This window comes from Geotrypetes seraphini, chromosome 11, assembly GCF_902459505.1.
Source record: "Geotrypetes seraphini chromosome 11, aGeoSer1.1, whole genome shotgun sequence".
NCBI lineage: Eukaryota > Metazoa > Chordata > Amphibia > Gymnophiona > Dermophiidae > Geotrypetes > Geotrypetes seraphini.
The window spans coordinates 46,030,964-46,056,836 of record NC_047094.1 but is presented as its reverse complement, the minus strand read 5'-3'; the positions used below and the strand labels follow the sequence as shown (position 1 = coordinate 46,056,836).

General features: G+C 40.1%; 1 protein-coding gene across 3 annotated transcripts in view; it reads right to left on the bottom strand.

Moving 5' to 3' along the window:
* GTF3C1 (general transcription factor IIIC subunit 1) overlaps positions 1-25,873 on the bottom strand; it is a 150,014-nt gene that overhangs the window by 57,449 nt on the left and 66,692 nt on the right. For all 3 annotated transcript variants that reach the window (XM_033963012.1, XM_033963013.1, XM_033963014.1), the window contains 7 exons: positions 22,942-23,045; positions 19,005-19,195; positions 16,898-17,209; positions 9,883-10,028; positions 7,536-7,633; positions 3,762-3,858; positions 711-888 (listed from right to left, as the gene is read on the bottom strand). In XM_033963012.1, coding sequence (XP_033818903.1) covers positions 711-888; positions 3,762-3,858; positions 7,536-7,633; positions 9,883-10,028; positions 16,898-17,209; positions 19,005-19,195; positions 22,942-23,045 — 1,126 coding nt within the window. The remainder of the gene's footprint in view (positions 1-710; positions 889-3,761; positions 3,859-7,535; positions 7,634-9,882; positions 10,029-16,897; positions 17,210-19,004; positions 19,196-22,941; positions 23,046-25,873) is intronic.

Here is a 25,873-nt window from a genome sequence, read left to right as displayed (position 1 = left end):
GCTAATAGGTACCACAGAGGGCCTGTCATCTGCAAACCTCAGTCTGCTTCTCCCCATGCAGGCAGAGCTAGACCCCCGATCTGGGGAGCTCTGAACACTAAAAGCTGCCAAAAACTACAAAAAAGACCAAAAAAAAAAGAAATAAAGAAATATACAGAACAGATCAAAAAGACTCCTGGCTCACGTGCTGAAGGAAAAACTGAAGGGGGCAGCAGAGCCCTCTGTTGGAGGAGGTGTTGAAAATCTGGAGTGGATTCCTTCTGCATGGTTCGCAAGCATGGGGAGAATATCTATCCTTCCAGAATGACACACCTATTACACTAGAAAAGCAATTTTAACATGTGCTTCTTTCAAAGCTAATGCTGGTTGACCCAGGATCAGATGATAATAAAAGCAAAACCTGCCAGCAACCCACCTCCAATTGTTTAGAATGTGATTTGCTCAAGCACAGGGACAAATTTCCACTGCAAACCTCAGAGCACTATAAATTAGTCAAATGCCAGAGTCCTTCATTTTGGCTTGGATTAATTTGCATATGCTTCACCTAACTTGAAATATATTCATGTCCATAATTTAAAGGATCAGTCTTGCCCACTACTGTGTAAATGCATAAGTTAAAGAAAAACTACAATATTCCTAGCACAGAAAAAAAAGCAGAGTAAGACAAAGCAAAATTAAAGAGTAGTATTATTAGTAATAGCCTATCATACCTAATGGTGTATCAAGACAGACGCACTGCAGATCAAACCAAAAATTCTCCACATCCTGTAAAATGTTGAAAACATACGAGCGTCTTTCAAAAGGACGATTGCTTTTGGCCAAGTTATAATGTGGGTCACAGACAGTGGTATCAACAATAGATGCATTGTTCTTCATGTATACAAATACCTGCAGAATATATTAATTACAAAAATGTGAGTACACTACCAATAAAAATTCCTCACAGTAGCAAAAAGAGGTGTTTTTTTTTTTTTTTTTTTTTTTGGGGGGGAGGGTTTGTGGGGGTTTGGTTTTTTTTTAGGAATTTTCATATTTCCTTCATAGTTGCAAAGTCTATGGTACTTCTTACCTGTAAACTCAGCAACATTTTTCAAAGAGAAAGCAAGGCCTGTCCTGCAGCTAAATGTAGGTAAACTACTTTTACCAATAGGTATGATGGTCAATTATCTAAATTGTCCATTTCCATAGATCAAACATATTTACCCTTGAAAATGGTGTTGAAAATTACTCTCCAAATTTGTTAAAGAAGCTGCATATTTCCCAAACAAGCATCTAATTAATATTAACATGGTCCATCTAGTTTGCCCAGCAAGGTGGCTACAACCAATAGTTTGGTTTTTTTTTTAACTGATCTAAAATACATAGTAGCATAATTTTACTGCACCTGATTCTACACTGTTTTGATAGCTTTCGTGCATGCAGGAAGTATATTTGAAATAATTTTATTTTTTATCCAAAGTCTGAATAGTTGTGAGGGTCATAATCCAAAATTTTTATGTGACAAACATAGGTACAATCCCTGACTCTTTAAAGGTCACCCAAATTTGGGCATAGATCCCAGATCAGCATCCCAAATTATTATTGGGCTCCAATTATTTAATTAATGGAGCTAACAAGAACTTAATTGGCACTAAATTATGATCTGGGCGTCGATCCGGCTATTCGGTATCAAGGGGTGCCTAAATTGGATTACATGCAACTGAAAAGAGGGCATAATCAAGGGTGTTCACAAAAGATGCGTGAGGGTTACAGAATAACAGGGAAGTCCACCCAATTTGTACACAAGGATTTACATCAGGTTTCAGCTGGTTAAGTCCTTGCGCTCAAAACCAAATTTTGATGCTTAGGGACACTTCTGAAAATACTCCAGGCTGGGTGACACTCTCTCCCCTCCTTAGGAAACAAACAGCCTAAAGCTTGTTAACCCAAACCCATTCTGAAACTTTCCTGCTCTCATATAAACCCAGCTATTTCTACCTGGAAAGCAACTCTCATCTCTTGTTACTTTGGACTCTGACCAGGGACACTTATTTCTGAAAAATGCCCCTTGTTAAACTATAGGCTACCTTCTAGGAGATCTCTCAAGATAGTCTCCACAACCATACTGTGAACACAGCCTAGGCCTCCCCACCCCCCTCATCCCACCCGCCAATCACTCCAACACCCTCTCATCTGTTACCCAGCTAAATCCTACCTACACAGAATAAAGGCAACAAAATTAAAAATATAATTCAACAACCCAAAAGTTATACCTTAAACATATAATAATCTTACCCATCATGTGCTTTCCTATCCTAGTCATCATCAACCAGGGCAGATATGCTGACCCAAAATAACTCCCCTCAGAAAAAACCCTCCCAACAGAATCCCCACAACCTAAGAGAAATCCCCATTTTCTCATACATCCCCCACAACTAAAAACCTATCTCTCACCCTCATAAATGCTAGATCAGTAAATAACAAAGGCATCGCACTAAATGACTTAACAGATAAAAACTGGAACATATTCCCGATAACTAAAACCTAAAGACAATGATAGAGTTACACTAGATATGATATGTTCTTTTAGGCTTTCAAGCTTTAGCAGGTTCCATACACACAAAAAAGGAGGAGGAGTAACAGTCATTACCTGCCCATGACCAATCAATTACAGAGAAATGTATATTGGCACTAGATCCCAATGTGTCACGTTAGGATAAAAACTTGTATTGAAAAAACATGCACTGAACAGAGGAGATTGAGAGGGGACATGATCGAAACATTCAAGGCACTGAAGGGAATAGACTTAGTAGATAAGGGCAGGTTGTTCACCTTCTCCAAGGTAGGGAGAACGAGAGGGCACTCTCTAAAATTGAAAGGGGATAGATTCCGTATGAACATAAGGAAGTTCTTCTTCACCCAGAGAGTGGTAGAAAACTGGAACGCTCTTCCGGAGTCTATCATAGGGGAAAATATTCTCCAGGGATTCAAGACAAAGTTAGACAAGTTCCTGCTGAACCAGAATGTACTCAGGTACGGCTAGTCTCAGTTAGGGCGCTGTCTTTGACCAGAGGGCTGCCATGTGAGCGGACTGCTAGGCACGATGGACCACGGGTCTGACCCAGCAGTGGCAGTTCTTATGTTAAGGATAACTATGGCAAATTGTAACCTGTAAACTCTATATTTGTTGGTATTAGACCCCTAGTTAGAATCAAGTTGGGATACAACCTCGTATTGTAAACTTGTACTATAATTATGTCAAACTGTAACCTGTTAACTATAATAATCCGTTCTGAGCTCTTTGGAGACAACGGGATAGAACATGAATTAAATAAACAAATAAAATGCTTATCCTGAAACACCCTTTATAAAATAGTTGAGTGCTGAATTTTATCAGTACTGAATTTGACAAGCCATTTATGGTATCTGGCTCAATGTGTATAAAATGTGAGTTAATTTAGTAAAGCATCCTATTTGACGACTTATTTCTGCATATCCAAATGGTATAACATGACAACCATATTACTTTACCCAATTACAGAGGCCAAAGGTCAAATTAAGCCTTCCCCTCATAAAAAAAACAAAACAAAACAAAACTGCAAAGGGCCCCAAAGTTGGGGGTGGATTCACCTGAGAAGCTACTGGAGAGTTATACATTGGGCCTCTATTCCTTGAGGCCCCCTGCATTGCAGGAGTTGCTTGGGTGGAGTTTACACCACTTTCCCAAGATATACGATACCACATTTGAAATACAAAATTACATTTTCATTTTAAATATTGACCTGATCTTTGTCCTGAAACTTCTCAGTGGGGCCAAACTGTATCAGCCCCATGTAACATAGTCTCTGCAAACTCTCCAATACAGAAAAGATATATCGCCTGCAAAGGAAAAAAAATAAAAAAATAAATCCAGATTCTTACATTTAAAAAACCATTAGAGATTTTAACAAACAGGATCAACACACAGAAAACTTACGAAGGGAATTTTCAAACTGCCAATATGCATTTTTAACTTTGGGATTTTTGTATTTGTTCTGCCCCCATATTCATGGGAACATAAGAACTTAAGAATTATCATACTGGGACAGATTGAAGGTTCATCAAACCCAGTATCCTGTTTCCAACACTGGCCAAACCAGGTCCCAAGTACCTAGCTAGATCCAAAATAGTAAACAGATTTTAAACTGCTTATCCTAGAAACAGGCTGTTTGTGTTGAAGAAAAAGTTTAACATTGCATTTCACATGTATGCACTGCATGTAGCAGACTACTGTAACTATGCCTTTACAAATGAATCCTCAAGCTACCTCTGTGTATTATGGGATACTTTCTAGCAGCTGTCGACTTTCTAGCACATTGGGCTGGTTGCCTCTGTGCTATTCTCTATTGCTTTCTCTCTCTCTGTAGCAAGCTCCATGTTTAGTCCACATGGCTTAAGAAAGCATTGGCATTATAGGATGGGATATTTATTGTTGTGCATTACTGGGTATAATAAAATGTTTAAAGTGTTTGAGGAAGAAGGATGGGGGGAGGGACAGATTTCATGTCAGATTAATTGTATTATCAAAAAGGGATGTATAATTATATATAAATTTGGAAGGAATATTTTATTGATATGGAAAAGGGTGGGAGGTGGGGGGGGAATAAAAACATGTATAATAATATTGTTTAAGAATGCCAAGTGTGTTATGTAAATTAATTGTAATAATACTGTACACTTGTTGAAAGAAATAAAAAGGAATAAAGATTTAAAAAAAAAAAAAAAGAAAGCATTGGCATTAAAAACTTTTTAATAATCCTCAAAAAATCTTGTGAAACACACTAAATACTTATAAAATTGGCTAAAACACAAGACAAAAAATACCCAAACTGGATATAATGGAGAATTACTTTCAGGATCTCAAGCGCTCACAGCTAAAAGCCTGTTGTATTTTTCAGAGTCAAAAAGAAATGCAGGGGTAACTTGTTCAAATGAAAATTACTATCGAGTGACTAAAGAGGTCAATAGAACAAAAAATAAAGTCACCACTGATTCATCAATACACTTAGAAAACTTATTTTATGTTTAGAACTCTGCTCAGAGACATGAAGGCTGATTACTCGGCCTCACCTACCAATCATTGCAGTGTTCAAAAAAAGATTATTAATTTAAAGTACTTATTAATGCGCTAGCCAAAAAGCTATGCTGAACATATAAATGCTTTCATGAGGTTTATAATGATGAAAGAAAACTTAACTTTGAATAGTGACTGGTTCCGACGTGCATGTTTCGTGGCTGCGTCAGGGAACCGACAATACAGCTGGATTTAGAGCTGGTAGTGAAGTCACATGCAATTGAAAAGCTAGGTCTCTCAGAAAAATATTTTTCTGAGAGACCTAGCTTTTCAATTGCATGTGACTTCACTACCAGCTCTAAATCCAGCTGTATTGTCGGTTCCCTGACGCAGCCACGAAACGTGCACGTCGGAACCAGTCACTATTCAAAGTTAAATTTTCTTTCATCATTATAAACCTCATGAAAGCATTTATATGTTCAGCATAGCTTTTTGGCTAGCGCATTAATAAGTACTTTAAATTAATAATCTTTTTTTGAACACTGCAATGATTGGTAGGTGAGGCCGAGTAATCAGCCTTCATGTCTCTGAGCAGAGTTCTAAACATAAAATAAGTTTTCTAAGTGTATTGATGAATCAGTGGTGACTTTATTTTTTGTTCTGTTGTATTTTTCAAGCTAATAACCATAGGGTGAGCTATCATTGGTCCTGTAAATTCTCCTATTTTCTTAATTTTTTATCAAAACATTCTTTTTTGTTATTTTAAATATTTTAAATGTGTTAAATCTTATTTTGCTTCATAAAAATGCTTTGCAAATCTTTTTTTGATTCATAAACTGGTCTTCATTTTATACCTAGTACTCTCCCATTCAAAAATACAGATTATGGAGTACTTAGCTTCATGACATGAAGCAAAATAAGATTTAACATATTTAAAATAACAAAAAAGAATGTTTTGATAAAAAATTAAGAAAATAGGAGAATTTACAGGACCAATGATAGCTCACCCTATGGTTATTAGCTTGAAAAATACAACAGGCTTTTAGCTGTGAGCGCTTGAGATCCTTAAAGTAATTCTCCATTATATCCAGTTTGGGTATTTTTTGTATTGTGTTTTAGCCAATATTAAAAGCTTTTTAACATTTAGTACTCGTCTCTAAAAATACATTATCCCCAGCAAGCAGCTGAAATACCCCTCCCAGTCCTTGAGGCAGGGAATTATACTGGTTGAGGGTAGACATTGGCAGGAGCTAAAATTCTGTACAAGCAACTAACTGCGAGTTAATTTATTTCTTTGTTTTGAGTTCTCCAGTTTCATAATATCCTGAGAATATAGTGCTAAAGGTTTAAGATGCTGACATTCTCCAGAGAAATCAATGGACTATAACCATAACATTTCCTCCCCTGATTTAAACACTGCTGATCCTTAGGAATACCGCTTATTAATGCAACTGTATGCTTGTTGTAAGCAACAAACAAAAATTTAGCCACATCGAGAGTGCATGCTTCAGACAGCTGACTAATATGAAATTTTTTTTATTTGGGCAAATCACATAGAAACTTATCCTCTACATCAGTGTTTCTCAATCTGCGGTACGCGTACCCTAGGGGGTACATGGGCCACCTGTTGGGGGGTACGCAGGCTGGCTGCCGCCCGGGATCTTTCCCTACCTCTCCCACCCACTGAAACCACTGCAGAACTTAGAAGTTGATGGTCCCGCAAGTTGACGTCAGGCAGGAAGGCACCAGCGCATGAGCAGTAGAGGCAGACTTGAGACTTGAAAAAGTTTAACGTGACATTACACTTTTGAACTGTCTGTACCGGGCTCCGTAGATGAATTACCTACATGTGAGAATATGCTGTCTGCTTGTCCTTGTATAATCTGTTTTACTCTTTGGGATCTTGTTATGTACTTGTGACCTGGACTGGCCACTGAAGGAAACAGGATACTGGGCTTGATGGACTTTTGGTCTGTCCCAGTATGGCAACACTTATACTCTTATGTAAATAATGAGGATAATTTTTTCAAGGTATTTACCTGAGCAGATTACTCTTGGAGCAACTAAAAGCATGCAGTATTCATAACATGCACACTTTTAGCTGAGTTTATAAGTATTTCCATTAATGTTTAAATTGGAGGACAGCAGAACACGCATGCTGGAGTTTCAAATGCATACCTCATCGATAATCTGCAGGCATAAAATACATGCACCATTGGTACACATATACTGGCAGCTAATGTTTAAAAGGGCTCTGGCTTGGCAGTTTCCTTCTGAAAAGCAGTATCAAAGTACACGCCTACAAAAGTACATATAGATCCTATTGAAAATTTCCTCCTGCCTACTGAACAAATTTGCTGTAAAGAACTGAATTTCTATGTATACATTAAAACAGATCGAATTTAGAGAAAAGTAATTGCAATGTTCTGCGTAAAATGTCCATATTTCTAAATGTAATTTGGAAATTCAACAATGCTTGCAATTGGCTTCCATGGTCAGTTACCTCTTATACAGAAGTCTTTGTCGAATTGATCTAGGTAAAAACCGGATCAATGTGTGTTTCTTAATAGGATCTTTCAAGAAGTCTTCAAGGTTTTCCACCTAAAACAGTAATTTTGAGACATTTACACATACTTTGTAGTAAAGTCTGAAAATCAGATAAGCAACAATAGATCACTACTGATAAACATATTCAGGGATGAAAAAAAATTAACTTGCAATCAGAGCCAGATTAAAGCAAAGACAAGCTAGGCATGGGCCTTGGGCCCAAAACTTTAGAAGGGTCCTGTCAGATGTGCTCGGGATTCAGGAGACTAGGATTGCCAACTGTCTGGATTTTTTTCAAGATTCTAAACATTTGTACACTGCTTATCTCAAAGCCTGAATCTGTGAATATTTTTCAGAGTTTAGCCCACTATAGTTCTCCAATGCTCTCCCTTTCCATTGCAGACTGTGATAGAATCCAACCAATGGGAAGAGGGGCTTTGTTGCAAGGGCTGTGGGGGAAGCTGAGCTATGCACAGAGTCATTGGAGAGAATCAGTGGAACTAGTGAGTGTTTGGGGGGTAGACTATTGAAAAGAAGTAGGATTGAAGAATGGGATTTGCTTCCAGCCGAGGAAAATAACTAGCAGTAAATGCAAGAAATTTACATGATGGTAGGCAGATCTGATGAGGAAAGGGGTTACTGCCTAAATGAGCACAAGAGCAACAGGACAACACTAGAAAAGAGAGCTTTCTGATGCAAGCCAGAGCCCTTTTAAACAAAGGATACAGGAGCCTTGACCCGTGAGTTTTTGTAGGAGTTAAATTTTCTTCAGCCCCACCTCCTGCTCTGGGCTGCACTCCTGCTCCTCCTCAGTTATTTCTTCTGCATGCAAGTTAGAATAGTTTTCTCTTCTGCTCTGAGATCATTTTTATTATTTTGGGGTATTTTATCCGGATTGTGAGGCTTTCAGTGCTGCAAAGGATCCCAGTGCCCCTGGGACAGCGAAAAGACACAGACTCTCTGGATTGATTCTGCAGTTAGCAGGGCAAACCTTAGGGGAACTTGCCTAGCCAGCCTGCACTAATAATTTGTAGGCTCAGGGTCCTTAACCCTCATAGCAGAGTTCATTTGCAGTTATCCAGAGCTTGAGTGCAGGTTGTGTGGCCTCAAGCCAGTCCCATTTCCCTCCTCCCCCATTGATGTTTGTGGAGCTAGGGGGTTTGAGGTCTCGGTCACATTTATTGGTTTGACTGTTAGCCCAAAGATACAAGCTTTTGGAACCATTTACACACTTCTATGAGGCAGAACACTTCTCTGTACTTCAGCTATAGTCCCAGCTAAGAGAGTTACACCAGCAGTAACTGTGAGTACAGGCTAATGTAGCCTATGAGAGACATTGAGGGTGGTATTAAATTGTATTTTTTAGTGTTGCTGGGGCTTCCTTTAGGGTATCCCACCTCTAAAAATCAATTCCCTGAATTTTTCAAACTGTAATTTTGCTCTTCTGGGCCATTTTTGGCTCTAGAATGCTGCCATAGCAGCCGTATTGGATTTCTAATCCAACTCAATCTGCCTCAAAACACCTTGATTTGGTTCAAAATTAATACAGATGGACTCTACAGGCTGCTCTACCCCTATATCATGATAGAAAAGATTGGTAGCCATATGTTCAAAACTTTTATTTTGTAACAAATCTTTAAATATCTCCTTCTGAGCCCTAAAACCTGCTGTTTAGTATTACCATATTTCCACATGTATAGACCGCGGCTTATACATGGGTTTTACACACCAGTATAGTGAGTGCGGCTTCCTTACATGGCGCGGCCTATCTAAAGACATCATAGATAAGCAGCCCCATTAGATAAGCCGTGGCGCTACTGGAGTCCCCTGTACCTTTTAAAATAGCTCCCTCGCTGGACGACTGCCGGCTGCCTCCTACAATGTCGCGGCCAGCAGTACAGGGCAGGAGCGATTTTTTCGGCATCCAGCCTGGCTCCACATTGCTTCCTCAATGCCTGCCGTCAGTTTAGAGCTGGCCTTAAAGTTATTCACAAATTTTTCTTATTCACCAGGGGGCTGAGCCCCTAACCCCTGTGAATATGGAGGGTGTGTGTATACTATTCTTTTGTTTGTGATTTAGCTTAGATTAGGGGGGAGGGGGTTGGGGTAGGTGATAATGGGGGGGATATATTGTTGAAAGGGGAATATCTCTAAGTTGAGTAAAGGCAGCATACTGAAGAACTACAATGTCATATGAACTTTACTTAGGCATTCTTATTTGTTTGTATTTGTGTAAAGTATTCAATAAAATACAATAAATCGTCACGTCTCTATTTAGTTCACCATGGCACAAGACAAATTACCTTGTAGCTGACTTGAATAATCTGGACAAAAATTGAGAGAGGCAAACAGAGAAGAATGTCACTAACAAGGGCCCAGCCATATCCAAATTCACTGTGCACAGGAACAGGAGGGACATGTCTCTTCCAGGAGGCTTCTTCCACGTACACTAAAATAAAATATTCAGGTATTCAGAATTTAGAATGCAGGTGTTCAATTAATCACAACATTAAAATTCAGTTTCCTTTTATAATAGCCCAAAATCAAGAGATGGTTATTAACCAGCAGTAAAACAAACATATTTTATCTGATTAAATTTAATCTTGGTAAGCAACCTCTGTGTGTACTTTCAGGGCCTTGACAACCAAAGTATTTCTTGCTTTGTCATGTGGTAGTATTTATTGCTGATGGTGTATGTATTTCTGATGTAATGTTATAGTTTTTAAAAAAAATTATTTATTTATAATTTCAAATAATTACATACACAATTGTACAAGAAATACTGAATACATCTTTTTCAATTCATCATAAAACAAATGAATATGAAACCAAAAATAAAGAAGAAAATCTCTTAATATAGTCCACCTATTGAGGGAGAAAAAAAGCTTTAAGAAACCTCCTTGTGGGAATCAAGGATTTAAACTAAATATAATAATAAAGGGGAAAAATAACTCAAGCATACATCATTCCTAACATTCCATGACCACATTATATTGTTCCAGTCTGGACTACGGTAGGAAGCCATTTACCTTCCAAAAAGAAACCCAATTGGGCCTGTTCAAAAAAAATATACTTATTCCCTTGATAGGAAACAAAATACTTACAAGGAAATCTTAATTGAAAGCTTGCCCCTAAAGAAATCACTCTTGTACGGTATGTAAGAAAGTAATGTTATAGTTTTGATGTAAGTTTGTAACCCACCCTGGGTAAGGGCGGAATATAAATGAATAAACAAACACACAAACACCATAAAGAAGTCATTTGTCCATGACTACTAGAAAGTTAAAAACATTTGTGAAAGACAGTTGAGGACCACTTGCTATATATTGAGAGGTAGTGGATCCAACATGGAGGACATAAAGGCTACACAATGTGGTAGGAAAAAGGGAATCCTACACATGAAGGGCAATTTTATAACAGCCTACCTAAGTAGAAAGAACAAATATAAAAACTAGGGGTAAAACATATCTCTATATCAGGGCCTTCTAGGCCAATCTGGAGCCACCAGGATTACACGATATAGATGATTCTCTATGAATGACTTGCCCCACTTACAGCCATGGGGATAAAACTGGAGGGGGCCTAAGGCTACTGGGCCGATTCCGGTTGGCCCAGGCACCTCAGGTGCCACCTGTGGGCAGGATTTGAGCCACCTGGGCCAATCAGGCCCTAAGGTCAGCCATTCCTGGGATGGCTGGCCTGCCGGATAAGCTTGGCACCCGTCCGTCCAGCCAACGATTGTAAGGTATGGGGGGGATCGAGGGGTTGGCAGGGGGCTCTCGCAGGTCGGCAGGGGGGGGCGATCAGGGGTTCGGAGGGGTCGAGCATGGGAGGGGGGTGCATCGAGGGCAGGAGGGCTTGGGAACCCTCCTGCCCATATTTTACTGGGGGTGAGGGGTAGGGGGTTTGCCTGGGCAGGAGGGGTTGGGCTCCCTCTTGCCCTGATCCAGTCGGGGAACGTCGGGGCGCTGCGGGGCAAAAGGGCTTGGGCTCCCTCTTGCCTTGATCCAGTCGGGGAACGTTGGGGTGCCGCAGGACAAGAGGGCTTGAGCTCCCTCTTGCCCCGATCATAGTCAGTGGGGCCAGGAGGGTTTGGGCTCTCTCCTGGCCCGATTGAATTGGGGGAAGGAGTGGATCGCTGCAGGAGAGATGGATCATCTCTCCTGCCACTTTAGCGATCTCAAGTGCCGCATTTGGCGGCACTTGGTGGTATTGTTATTGCGGCAGGGTAGATGAGGCATCTCTCCTGCCCCGTCAGTTGCGGTGGGGGGTGGGTAGGTTGCCGGGCCACTGAGCTGATCGCACCAGCCGCCATCAGCTCAGCGGCTCCTTTTTCCGCACGTATACCTGTTTTGACTTGGTCTATGTCAAAACGTATAAGTGCTGACTAGGCAACCTGTCAAAACGTTTGGTTATACATGCTATACGTCTAGGTCTAGGTCAGCCCACCTCCTGCCCGCCCTTTCCCCTCCTCTAAAAACGCCTCTTTTTGCTCTATGCGTTTAGAGGCAGGGAAAAGCCTAAGCTGGTTTTAAATACGTCTAAAACCTGCTTTGATTATGGGTACTTGGACGATCAGGTTTTTTGCTTGTCCAAGTACTCATTTAGGCCACTTTTTAGGCATTTGGGGTTTTTTTTCAAAAATTATGAGCCCCATAGTGTCTTGAGACTTAAAGGAGAGAAGAGCTATTTTATAAATGATACGATGTGGAATTAGTAGCCAATGAGCGGATTTTAGCAGAGGAGTGACTTGGTCAAATTTTTTCTTATTTGTGATAATTTCTATGGCAGTATTTTGTATCAGTTGTAACCGACGGATATCTTTTTGATAAATACCCTTATACAGTGCATTACAATAATCGAGTTTAGATATAATAAGAGAATGAATTGGATGAAAGGTCCCTTCTTTTTTTGGGGGGGACCTCATTTTTCCAGAGGAAAAGGAGCCACTACTAGTAATGTGATAAAAACTAGAAGACTGTTGAAAAAGAGGCAGTAGAGTTGCTGACAACTGATAGCGGTCCCATGAACCTTCTTTATTTTTTTTGTAAATCTTTATTAATTTTTAAATATAAATAGTGCAATATAATGAATTTAGACATAAACAAATCAAGAAACGTACTTTAAATATGCAAATAATTCAAAAAACACTCATTTTCTCCCCCTCCCCCCTTAACCAATAAAAGTAGATATACATTTATAATTTCCATACAATAAATAAAATAGGAATCAACAAACAATAATACATTTCCCACCGCCCTCCCTCATTTATTTATTTATTTTTATGTAAGGTGTAAAAAGGTCTCTGAGGGTAGTACTGTTGAAAACATTTGTGATGGTATAATCTGTGATATGAGCAATGGAAAAGTTGCGGAAAAGATTGGGAGAGATCTTGAGGGTATATGAGGCATTCGCTTGGCTGTGGAATTCTCCGTGAGCTGCAAAACCGTAGCCCTCACTTTCTCACCAGATAATCTCTTAAAGATGAGGCATGTATCAGTTTGTCATGTGGATTCACTCTAAGGTGCAATGGCGAGTGCTGCTGTTTCAGAACTCAAGTGGCAACATAATTTGTGTTTATGAAATAATAAGTGTTCTGTTGTAGTGCCCTGCAGAGATGTGAAATGTCTGCAAGAGAAGCCATATTCAAGCGTTGTCAAATGAAAAATATGTACAGTGGTTGTGAATATGGATGTCTGACATAATATACATCCAATTGAATTCAGGAAAAGAAAATCTTTCCCTGAAGGTAACGTGTATTGAATAGTTAACTCAGAAACACTGGAAGTTAGTGGCAGCTGTGATAAATCATGTGCAGTTGACTATTCTTACTCAGAGGTTTAGTTCTAGTAGTCAAGAAGCAGGAGAAATTGCTTGGGGCTTTTGCTAGTGAGCCAACTATAAATCTTAGAGAGTTAAATGCACTTGAAATGCGATAAATCCTTCGGGAAGGTTAGAAAGATTTTAGGATTGCTAGAAAACTTTATTTTCTGCTGACCTTGCGAGAAATCAACTGTCCGAATTTAGAAAAAAGAATATTTTGCATGTTAATTTGGTTGCAAGAACTGCACCTAGCCCAAGATATTCCGAGAAGGACCCTGAATTGCTAATGAGGTGGATTGATTTAGAGTGTAGCAGTATCCCCTCAAAAATTCTGTACAGCATGCATAGAAGTTAGTAGCTATAGTAAGTGAAGTGTTAATATATATGTTCAAATATATTTTATTGAGCTCAACAGAAAAAGAAACAGGCTTCAGCACATAAGTAGCAATAACAAGCTCAAGTTATATCCAAGAAACCCACAACATCCAACAACCCTGCCCTCCAAACTCCAAACCATCCTCCCCTACCCACCCCACCCCCGGTCCTTCTTCCAAGTAAAACCCCTGAGAATGAACTGTAGAACAGTAATGTACAGGCATACAGAAAAAGAACATAGCAATAATTTTAAAAAAACAAAACATCAACTGTTAAGCAAGCGGCTGCGAGCCAAGGTGGTCTAAAAGGGCTCCCAAGTGCGTTGAAAAAAGCATCCAGGGAGAGAGGAGAAGTCGTGCACATCCCGTAATTCCCACATCAGGAGAGTAATCATCCGGCACCGCCAGAGAGAGTAGTCTGGTGCCTCCCCATCAAGCCATTTAAGTAAAATACATTTCAATGCAATAAGAATTGTCCATTTAAGGAAGGGGAGAATAGTGGGGGGACAGCTCCAAATAAGACCAAGGGAGAATGTTGAACATTAATATCCCAAATGTGCTCCACAAAGAGAAATATAGAGTCCCAAAAGGAGCGAATGGTTGGGCAGGTCCAGAACAAGTGTCCCAAGCGAATGGTTGGGCAGGTCCAGAACAAGTGTTAATATATATAAAATATATTATTTATTTATTTATCTAGTTATTTATTTATTTTAAATATGTAAAATAGTGTCAGAACCATGGGGTGATGCCCGTTAGGTACCGTATTTATCGCTCCTTAAGACACACTTTTTTTCCACCCAAAATTGCCGACTGAGGAAACAACTCTCTGAGATAGGTATCAACTCCACAGTCCTAGGTTGGTTCTCTAAATTCCTCCGCTCTCGTTCTTACATTGTTAACATGAATGGCACCTCATCCTCCCCCTGGAAACCGAATTGTGGAGTCCCGCAAGGCTCTCCACTATCCCCTATCCTTTTCAACATCTATATGTCCTCCCTAAAACTCCTTCACCTATCCCCCCTTGAAACAATTTATACTTATGCAGGCGACATCCTCGTCCTCCTCGAGACCGATTCAAACCTCACCGACCTGTTTAAGAACATATCTTCTTGTATAATGAACCTACAATCCTGGGCCCACACTGTGCAAATGAAATTGAATGAGTCCAAAACAAGACTTCTTTGGCTCGGTCCAAAACTAGATCACCTACCCACCTCCATCCCACTACCCTCTGGCTCCTCTCTGCAGCTTGAGTTTTCGAGCAAGGTCTTGGGCATCATCATTGATTCCACATTGTCCTTCAATGACCACCTCCAATCCTTGGTAAAAAAATGCTTTTTCAGCCTTCACATGCTGAGGAAAGTTAGATCCTGCTTCCATCAAAAACATTTTACCCTCCTTGTCCAATCCATCATCCTCTCCAGATTGGACTATTGCAACTCTATCTACTTAAGCCTAACTAAGAAAAACCTCCAAAGACTCCAACGGATTCAGAATGCCGCGGCCAAGCTTATCTTTGCTAAAAGTAAATTTGACCATGTCTCCCCGCTCCTGGCCAAGCTCCACTGGCTTCCGATAATCGCCAGGGTCCACTATAAATGCACCTGTCTAACTTTCAAAATCCTATATGGTATCCTCCCCTCCCTTTATCCCTCTTTCTTGGAATTCCTCAAATCCTAATACCACCAGATCCTCCCACAAATTAAAACTATCCTTCCCCTCGCTAAAAGGCATTTCCCACACAGGAAAGCTAGGGACCTCCCTCCACTTCAAAATCACTGAGCTCTGGAACAACCTTACCTCCCCTCTTCGGAACTTGAGCTCTCTCCAAGTTTTCCGCAAACATCTGAAAACCTGGCTTTTCTCAAAAAATGTAAGTCTCCCTCCAACTTAGGAATCAAGGAAACTCTTATATCTTGGCATCCCAAGTCCTCTAAATTTTCTTCACACTTCTACCTCACCCTCTGTTGTAGTTCCTTCCTATTTCTCCTACTGTAAACCGCGTCGAGCTCTACGAACGTGGAGATGATGCGGTATACAAACCTAAGGATTAGATTAGATTAGTGTTGGTGGTTTTGTGCTGCTGACTTATGAAGAAAATTGGGGTGGGTTTTTATAAAAAATTTTGGGTGAGAAAAAAAATCCAGACTTTCCATTTTTTGTTGGGTTTTTTAAAGAAAAAATGCTAAAGAAAAAAGATACTGAAAACAAAAGTTCTTGGTTTTGGGTTTTTTTTAAGAAATAAGGAAAAGGGGAGAGCTGCGACCAGCTAGGAGCCCGGTCAAAGAAAAAACTGACAGTTGAGGGGCGGAGTCCCAGAGGCAAGGTGGCCATACATGTCCAGTATTAAAAAATAAAATAAACAATACTACTGTATCTAGGGGAGAGTTCTGCCACGTAGGCTCAGTCCAGGGACTCCACCAGCAAGTGTGATTGCATTTCCCCTGCTTGTCTCCGGAGAATTATTATGCAGTCTCAAGCTTAGGTGTTCTCAGCCTCCATCTGCTGGTAGGCATGTATAACAAAGTGTCAGTGCCTGAATAGGTCTGGAGGGCTGATAAAAAATTAGTTTTTTTTTTTTTGGGGGGGGGGACATGGGGGGAGACTGACAATATAAAAGAGGAAACATCCCGAGATAGTTAAATGAAGACTCATGGCAACAGATTCTAGCCCTGGTTCTTAGTTGGAAGTACAAAGGAACAGGAGGAAATTGCTAGGTGTAAAGAGGCAGTGTCTAAAACATTCTTTTATAGCAGTTTCCCAGAAGAAAATTTTTTTTTCATTTTGTTTGAAAAGAAACCAAGAGAATGGCCAGCATTGTTTTCATCTCCCAGTCACCTATTTCTGAAGCAAGATCAGACAAGAAAAAAACATGCATCTGATGATTTAAGGTAAGTTTCAACTAACTAATGAGACTTCAAAAGTCAGTCAATTTGAACGTTTTGGAGGGTGTATACTCTAATAAAAATATCTTTACATTATTTTCTTATCTTTTAAGGATCTAAAATATTAGGCTATACATTTCCAAAAGTTAACTCAAACACACTTCTTCCTGAATTATTACGATATTCTGAATAGTATTCACTCCGCTGAAATGATCGGAGGGATTTTTTTTTTTTACCTGCTTCAGTAGATTCCTGGTCAGGTTCCAAAAACCATTCTCCGCCATCTTTGTTGGCTTGTGTCCTTCCTTTACTGCTATTAGGGCATTCCAGGTCATCAGATGCATTTTGGTGATCCGAGGATATTTCATCAGATTTCTGAGATTCCTGGCTACATGGTTTATTGTCTGTTCTTTCCTTATCTTGAGCTAATTTCTGTTGCTGAGGATTGCATAAGGAATGGCCATAAACTATGTACCACACAAAAGTATGGACCACTTTTAAGCGAGGCATTTTTGGAAGAAATCCAAGTGACCGGCCAAGTCCAGGAACTAGGGATGAAAGAGATAAAACTTCTTTATAATGTTGTATTCCAGTGGCTTCTCTCCAGCTTAAGCTTTGCTGAGTATCCTATGTTAAGACCCCAAAAGTGGATTAGTCCTAAGGTTCACAAACTAGTCTAAGCTTTCAGTATAGGAACAATGATTTAAACACATTTTAACATATCTGGTAAAAGAATCAGGCTAATTTACATATTCTGGATACTCTTTAAGATCTGATTGTGGCCCTTGATGGACCATTATGATGATCCCTGTTCTGAATTTGTTAGGAAGAAGCCACTTTGTAGATTCGGGTTCATGGCTAGGGTCAAAAGGAAGGAAGGATCAATCCAAGGAAAAACAAATCTGATGGTTGCAAATAAGTCTTAGGGAGGATAATTTTATAATGGGGTGCCTAGCCTATCAAGGCACACAGATGCACAAGAGGTACGTATCTTATAAAGCGCGCCTTTATAAAACTACTTCCTTGGAAACGTCCTCACAGTTACAATCACTCTGATGCAAGAGTATGTTATATTTTGTGAAGCCACATCTAAACTATTCCAACTTCAACTGTTTTACTTTTAAAAACCCTTTAAACTTGATCAAATATCTCAGGACTGGTCCATACTAATAATTTCAACACTCATATCAACAGCCAGCAATATACATTTCAATTAGAAAAAACTCACTTCAGTTTAAATTTAGAGCCCTCAGAAGTGGCACTACAACATGTAAGAACTTTCCAGTTGAACAATAATTTCAGCCACTAGTTTCTTCATCAGCTCTCTCATTATTATTTCCATAATATTCCTTAATCTTAAATTTTTTTTAATTAAATTTAATGCATTTACAATATCACAAAGATATCAAGGAAAAAAAGGTTTTCATACAAATTTTCAATACAACAAATAATACAAAAACAATCCTTTACAAGCCCACTAGAAGGGGAAACATATTGCTTATATCAACTAAGTTTTAAGGAAAACAAGGTGATGGGTTGAGTTCCAATGAACCCAAATCATTCCCAACTAAATTAGGACATTTGAACATTTCTACCCTAATTCCTCATCAATAAATGAAAAAAAAAGAGAAAGAAAAGAAATCTCACTTCTGTTCACAAGCTACCAAAAATTGTTGCAATTGAATGGGATCCCAAAAAACAAACTCAGTATCTTGTATCTTAACCAAACATTTACAAGGAAACTTCAAATAGAATGATGCCTCAAGTGCCAATACTCTTGTTCTCAATTTCAGAAATTATTTTCTTCTAAACTGGGTAGCTCTTGAGACATCAGGAAACATACTAACTAAATCCCCACAGAACTTAGTCAGTCTATTTTTAAAGTAAAGTTTCATTAACAACATTTTATTTGTCTCACTCATACATGTTAGAATCATTGTGGACCGAGTCTGAATGACATCTTGAGAATCTTCTACCTTAATCTTAAAATTGATAAAGATTGAGAAATATTATGGAAACAATAATAGGAGAATTGAATCGATGAAGAAGACAGAGGCTGAAGTTATTGCTCAATTACCTGTTAGAGTGCCACTTCTGAGGGCTCTAAAATTCAAATTTAAATAAGTTTTTTCTAATTGAAAGGCATATTGCTGGCTATTGATATGAATGTTTTAATTACTTTTAAGAACAACATTTTTTGAATTAATTTTTTGAACATCATAACTTGTGTCTACAGCATCTCCTTGAACTGTTAATTAAGTCATATGAGCTGAAAAGTCTTTCAAGTAAAACCAGCTACTGTATTAAGAGTACATTAAAAAACAAAAACAAATGCATTTTCACCTATCACAGGATTATAATTCTTTAACTGCGTTATTCCCATCTTCTCGTCTGTCTTCCTTGTGTTTCTTCCACCACTCTCAGTCTGGCCAGTTGAGTTCTTTTGCCGCTCTCCTCCTACATGGACATTTTCTTTACCACAGCCCTCCTCTTCATTATTATTCAAGATTGCGTGTGACTGATGTACCTTTATCCTGGATTTAAAAACCCATGAAAAGAGATGTCAATCACAGGTTTTCAACTCCTCCTCCTTCTCCATGGGCTGTGTACCAAAACTGGCGACAGCCCTAAATGAAAAGATAGGAGGAGGGCTGCAGGAAACTTCCCTAAACACAAGTCTCTTATCTGCTCAAGCATGATAAAAACAACAGTGAACCTCAGAAAGGAACAGTAAATATCAATAGGAAAACATTAATAGCCTGAACATTTATAGAGCCCAAACATTCCCCTCTGGAAACCATATACATAGAGCGGCATAATCAAAACTTTAAAACGTCCAAAAACCTGCCTAAGTCGGCACTTGGATGTCCTAATAGCAAGGACATCAAAGTGCTGTTAATCAAAACAAATTTTCTGGACGTTCAGCAGCACTTCTAAGCTGCTGTGCATCCAGAGCTCAAAGGTGCGTGTTGGGAGATGTGTTATGGGCGGGAAACGGGCAGGCTTCCAACTGGATGTCCTGAAACAATAATCAAAGTTTTTCCAGGACATCCTAGGCAGAACTTGCATGCTGGGACTTAGATCTAGGTGCCCCAAAGGTGACCAAACTGACAAGATGACCACTTGAGGGTTTAAACCATGACCCCCTTACTCCTCTAGTGGTCACGACACTCTCCCACCACACAGAGATGGGGGGAGGGGGGGACAGCACATTGAGGGCTTGCCATCAGCTGATTGTGGCAGAGCAATCCCCATCAGCTGAGCCGATTTCGGGGATTTCTGCCGGCTCAGCTGATGGGGATTCCCCCTGCCAGGACCAGTTGAGCTGCGGAGCCCTACTCCCCTACATCTCTTCCCCTGACATCCCAGGAATCCCCCACATCCCCCAACATTTCTGGACCCCTGACATCCCTTCCCGACATCTCCCCTATATCCCCTAAATTTCTGGAACCCCCCCAACACATCCCCACCACATCCCCGGACCCCCATACCTTCCAAAGACAAAGCCCATTCCCTCCTGCCTACAGGGCCGCGTGCTGAGAATGATGAGCCTTCCCCCTCCCAATGCATTTTGGGATGCAGAGGGAGGGGCCTAAGGCCCTGATTGGCTGTAAAAAAAAGTATTTCCTTAGATTACTCCCGAGCCTATCACTTCTTTTTTTTTTTTATATATCTTTATTCATTTTTAAAGTATAAAAACAAGTGTACATTAAATCAAGTCTTAATATACAGTCTTCACTTGAAACTCTACAGTCATCTTATACTATAAATTACCTCCCATCCCTCCCTTTTCAAATATTTTTGTAATTACCTATCACATTTTCATAAAACCCACCCACCCCCCCCTCCCACCATATACATACTAAATGGGGATAAATACAATTATTTATTATAGTAATCTATTAATGGTCCCCACACATCTTTAAATTTCTTATAATAACCTTTTCTAACCGCCAATGTTTTTTCCATTTCATACACATGACACACCGAACTCCACCAGAAACAGTAGTTCAACCCTCTATAGTCTTTCCAATTGTGTGTTATTTGTTGGATGGCAACTCCTGTTAAAATCATTAACAGCTTATTATTATTCGAGGAGATTTGACTTTTGGCCCTCATAAACATCCCAAACAAAACTGTGTCATATGACAGGGCCACATGAAGCCTATCACTTCTTAACTTCATTTTATTCCCTCATTCCAGAGTTTCCTTTCAAATGAAAGAGACTCACCTCATACACATTTATGTCATGTAAGTAATTTAAGTATTATCTTGCAGCCAGATTTTTAATACTGTAAGTCATCAACACACATTTCTTTTCTTTTTTTTTTTAAATTCTTTATTCATTTTCAGTCTTACATCAAGTGCACAAACAATAAAACAATACAATTAAACACATCACTTGACAATCTTTCTAATTTATCTTAAAATACATAAAATTACCACCCTCCCCTCCCATCATTCCTCTATTATTTCCCCCAATATGAATAATGTAAAATATACCTCCCCCTCCTCCCAAACATTAGACATCAACACACATTTCAATAAAACAGTATTTTAACAAGACTTCATCTATTCTTTTTCTTTTCTTCTTGGGTCTTCAGAAGTGCCAGTATTAGTCAAGTGTTTTCAATGGCTAAAATACTTTGTTGGCACTGGCCTCTTCATTAGAGCGAGAACTAGAAGGCCTTGAGCATACGCAGATTCTCAAGGCCTAGCACAAGAAGAGGGAAGATCTTCGGGCACCAGCATGTCCTGTGCATTGGTGCTGGTGCCAGTGCCAGACAGGGGTAAAAGAATGTGTTTGGGTGGGTGAGTGGGTAAATCGAGTCAAGCTCAATTTCTGAGGCAAAGATTTTGTGAATATTTTGCTTGTCTTGCAAAATACTCGCATACTGCGGCACTTGTAAACTGCGCACTCCCTCTATTCAATTCTCTGGTCACCCAGTCAAAGAAATTGATCATTTTGTTTGACAAGACCTGCCTCTAGTGAATCCATGTTGCCTCGGGTCCTGTAATCCACTGGATTCCAGAAATGGACTATGAAGTACAGACTACAAAGAACACAATGAGAATATATTAGCATAGGCTGGATGCCCAGGTGAGAAAACCCTAAAATGTTATCTCTTTTATTTTTATTTACTATCTTTTTCATTCAAGACAGTATCCAACAAGATCAATCTTATGTTGGAACCAGCAGCTTTAAAAACTCTAATTCAGGGGTGTCCAACCTTTTGGCTTCCCTGGGCCGCATTGGATGAAATTTTTTTTTCTGGGGCTGCACAAACACTAACACTAGCGGATGAGCAAAAAAAAGTTTGAGCAGGTCCCAAATTTGCAGTCACTAATATAGAAGATGTACGTATCTAATAATAAACCTTCATTAAAGGGACACTGTGGAGAGGAACCCAAAAAAGCAGTAATACTTATCCTGACTGAGTGATCCTTCACGTGCACCGCTGACAATGGGAGCAGCCACAGGCTTCCGTATCCCCACTCTGATGAGCAGGGATGCATGTTCCTGGTTTTCCTATTCACTTCTATTACAGCTACGGTGAGCCTCTTCAGAGCGGGGATGCTGAATCAGCTGTCAGCGGCGCACACGGAGGATCGTTCAGTCAGGGTAAATATTACTGCTTTTTTGGGCCTCCCACTTTGAGCTTAGGCTCACTCAAAATGAACATCTCCCCTGCTGTAGCTAGTAGGGATCCCCAAGCCTCACCAACTGATGGCTACCTCCTCCCCCTCCAACTTCTCAAGTTCTGCAGCTGGCAGCAATATTGCAGAGCTGCTGCCTTCCCTCCTCCCTGCCGCCCTTTTGGCTTTCATGCATGTGTGAAAGCAGTGGCAGCTTGAGGATATTGCCATTGGCTGCAAAACTTGGAGATTTGGGGCTGCCAGACTGGAAGAAGATGTCTTCAGTTGGCAGGGCTTGGGAATCCCCACTAGCTCAAGTATTTATAAATTGCACTCAGGCGGGGAGAAACTTTTATGCATGTGTCAATACACATGCATAAAATGCCTGTTATAAAATATCTCCCCCATCCCAAGAAAAAGTATGCATAACAACAACATATACATGTCATTATGCATCTCAGGTATGTCAGGGAGCAGATATTTTATTTTTGAGGCATGGAGGTGAGCAAGGGAAGAGTTGCAATTTATGCACATTTGTTTATAAAATGCGTGCAAACATTTACACCTGCTCCTGAATGCACTCTTACCAAAGATCCTAAGAGAACTCCCATAGTGGCTGGAGACTTTTTTCCTCTCAACATACCTGTGTGCTATACTAGAGTTCGAGATGCGGAATCGGACCTGTTCGATAGCACTTTTTACTAGAGGATCACTTGGATTTATGGATGGATGAGCAATAAACTGTACCTAAAAAGAAGATATTTCACAAAAATTACATTTTAAAATGCAACTATTAATTTTGTATTTCAGATACTCTTGGATGTTCTTAGCTTTTAAGTGGCTTATAATACAAACTTTGTTTATTTTAAAAATTTATAACCCAGTGCATCCAATAATTCTGTGTTGTATACACTAAAACCTATATAATAAAACCATCACATACTAAAAAAAGAGGAAACAATACAATAATGCAATTCACAATTAGCTGTGATCAAAAAGAACTGTCTTTAAATGCTTTCTGAACTGCATAACCCCAACATGTCGGACTGCTTTTTTAATCCGGCTAAAAGTACCGGTATACATGCCTAGAAAACCGTAAGTAGTTTTAACTGTTTTGAAGGGGACAATTTACAGCCAGAGCAATAATTCAGGGCAGTTATCTATTTACTCAAATGAGTCCCTTTTAAAAATTCTAACCCAGTAGTTATCAGCATTCAGATCTAAAACAGTAATGAAAATAGACAAATTTAGGGGGGGGGTAAGGGTGTGTTTGGAAATTCTATACTTGCTTTTCATATTTGTCTAGGGGTTTGTTTTTTTTCTTTGCTTACTTTGTATTGTGTTTTTTTTGAAAAAATTTAATAAAGAGATTCTAAAAAAAAAAAGAAAATAGACTAGCAGACGCGCAGTGAAATTCACCCAAGAAGCCTCTCATTCTTATTTTGAGCCCCTATGGTGGGGCTGCCCAAGTCCGGTCCTCGAGATCTACTGGCAGGCCAGGTTTTCAGGATATCCACAATGAACATGCATGAGAGAGATTTGCATACCAAGAAGGCAGTGCAGACAAATCTCTCTCATGCATATTCATTGTAGATATCCTGAAAACCTGGCCTGCCAGCAGATCTTGAGGACTGGTCTTGGGCAGCCCTGCCCTATGGTCCTTGCAGTCTCTTGCTCTACCATCCCTCAACAGTCACTCGTTCTCGCTCCTCATCCTCCTCTCAGGCATAAGAAAATAGTCTTCTATCTCCATGGCTGCTCTAGTTAACACTGTGTACACTCCTCACAGTGTAAAACAGGGATCTCAAAATCTTTCCTTGAGGGCCACAATCCAGTCGGGTTTTCAGGATTTCCCCAATGACTATGCATTGAAAGCAGTGCATGCACATAGATCTCATGCATATTTATTGGGGAAATCCTGAAAACCCGACTGGATTGCGGCCCTCAAGGAGGGATTTTGAGACCCCTGGTGTAAAACATCCCCAGAGTTAATATCCGAGGTTCTATTAGTGGTATGAAGCTATAGCATGCATACAAAAGAACCCAGATACTGTATTAGCTTTGGAGATATCTGTGGACAGTATGCAATGTAAGTAGAAATGTTCATCAAATACTTCACCAAAAATGTGTTCCCTAGAATAAATTAGACAAATGTCTTATCAATGAAAATTTCAACACATAAGAAAAGGATCTAGGTGTCATTCTTGAGGATACACTGAAACCCTCAGCTCAATGTGCTGCAGCTGCTAAGAAAGCAAAGGAAAAATTAGGTCCTTACTTGCTAATTTTCTTTCTTTTAGTTCCTCCAGTCCGACACAGAAACAGATGGCTTACATTCCTCTGTCAGCAGGTGGAAACTGAGACACTAACTTTTGGCTACAGTACAAATGGCTGTGCAGTCCCTATTACAAGCAGGCTTAACGAACAGCCAAGCAGAAAACAACTAGGCTGAAAACAATAACATTCCAACTCCACACTTACATGGAGAAGACAAAGGAAAAACACCGTTGGATACTAATTAGAATAAGAACCTTTCAGAACCGCTCCACAGCTCGCCAGCTAAACCAGCCGAACCATATGCCGCTGCTCTTTTAAACTCCCTTAACAACCAACACAACCAATTCCCGCAGAAAAAAAAGTACTCTTTGTGAAAAAAACACTGAATAAAAACGACAGGGCGGGGTATGTGCTGGTCTGGAGGGACTAAGAAAGAAAATTAGCAGGTAAGGACTTCATTTCTCCTTTTTTAGCGTCCCTCTAGACTGGCACAGAAATGGATGGGACTTACAAAAGCAGTACCCATCATGGGTGGGACCTCCGAAGGGCTGCCACAAGCACATGGTGGCCTTGGAAGCACCATCCCCTTATAAGGGCCCACTAAGAGAACAAAAAGATGATCTGACTTACGGAACTCCTGGGTCCACTGAACATAAGCACGAAGGACCCTAAGGACGTCCAATTTGCACAACTGTCTTAGCTCCAATGAGCCCTCCTGATTACCCAAGACTGGGAGGACCACTGATTGGCTGGAACTTCCTGGAACTTGTAAGCGCTGGCCTGACATAGGAGAAGCAAGGAGAACAGAACGCAAAGGCAACACGAGTCTATTGCAGTGCCCGGAATGGGCTCCGTGATCGACTCGCATTGCTTTTGCGATCTACTTTTGAGCACCCCTGCTCTAGGCCATCCTGCAGAAACTCCAGGATGTGAGACAAAGCAGCGTGAAGAGGAACCACACCACAAGCGGAACACCACTCTTCAAAAAAGATGGCAAACGCACACAAGTCCAAGAGGTGGAAAGTCTCCGAGAACCTAAGAGGATGGAGATCACCTAATCTGAATATCCCTTCTTCCATAGGCGAGTCCTTTTAAGAGCCAAGACGTTAGACAAAAGGGACTTGGATCGAACATTTGAATGGGACTCCGACTCAGAAGGTCGGGCGAGAGGAGCAGTGGGAGAGGATCTGCCATGAGCAGACGAACCAGATCTGCGTACAACGGGTGCCTGGGTCAGTCTGAATCACGCAACCTGCATGCCAGGCAATCCAAAGAAGAACTCAGCCAGCCAGAAGCAG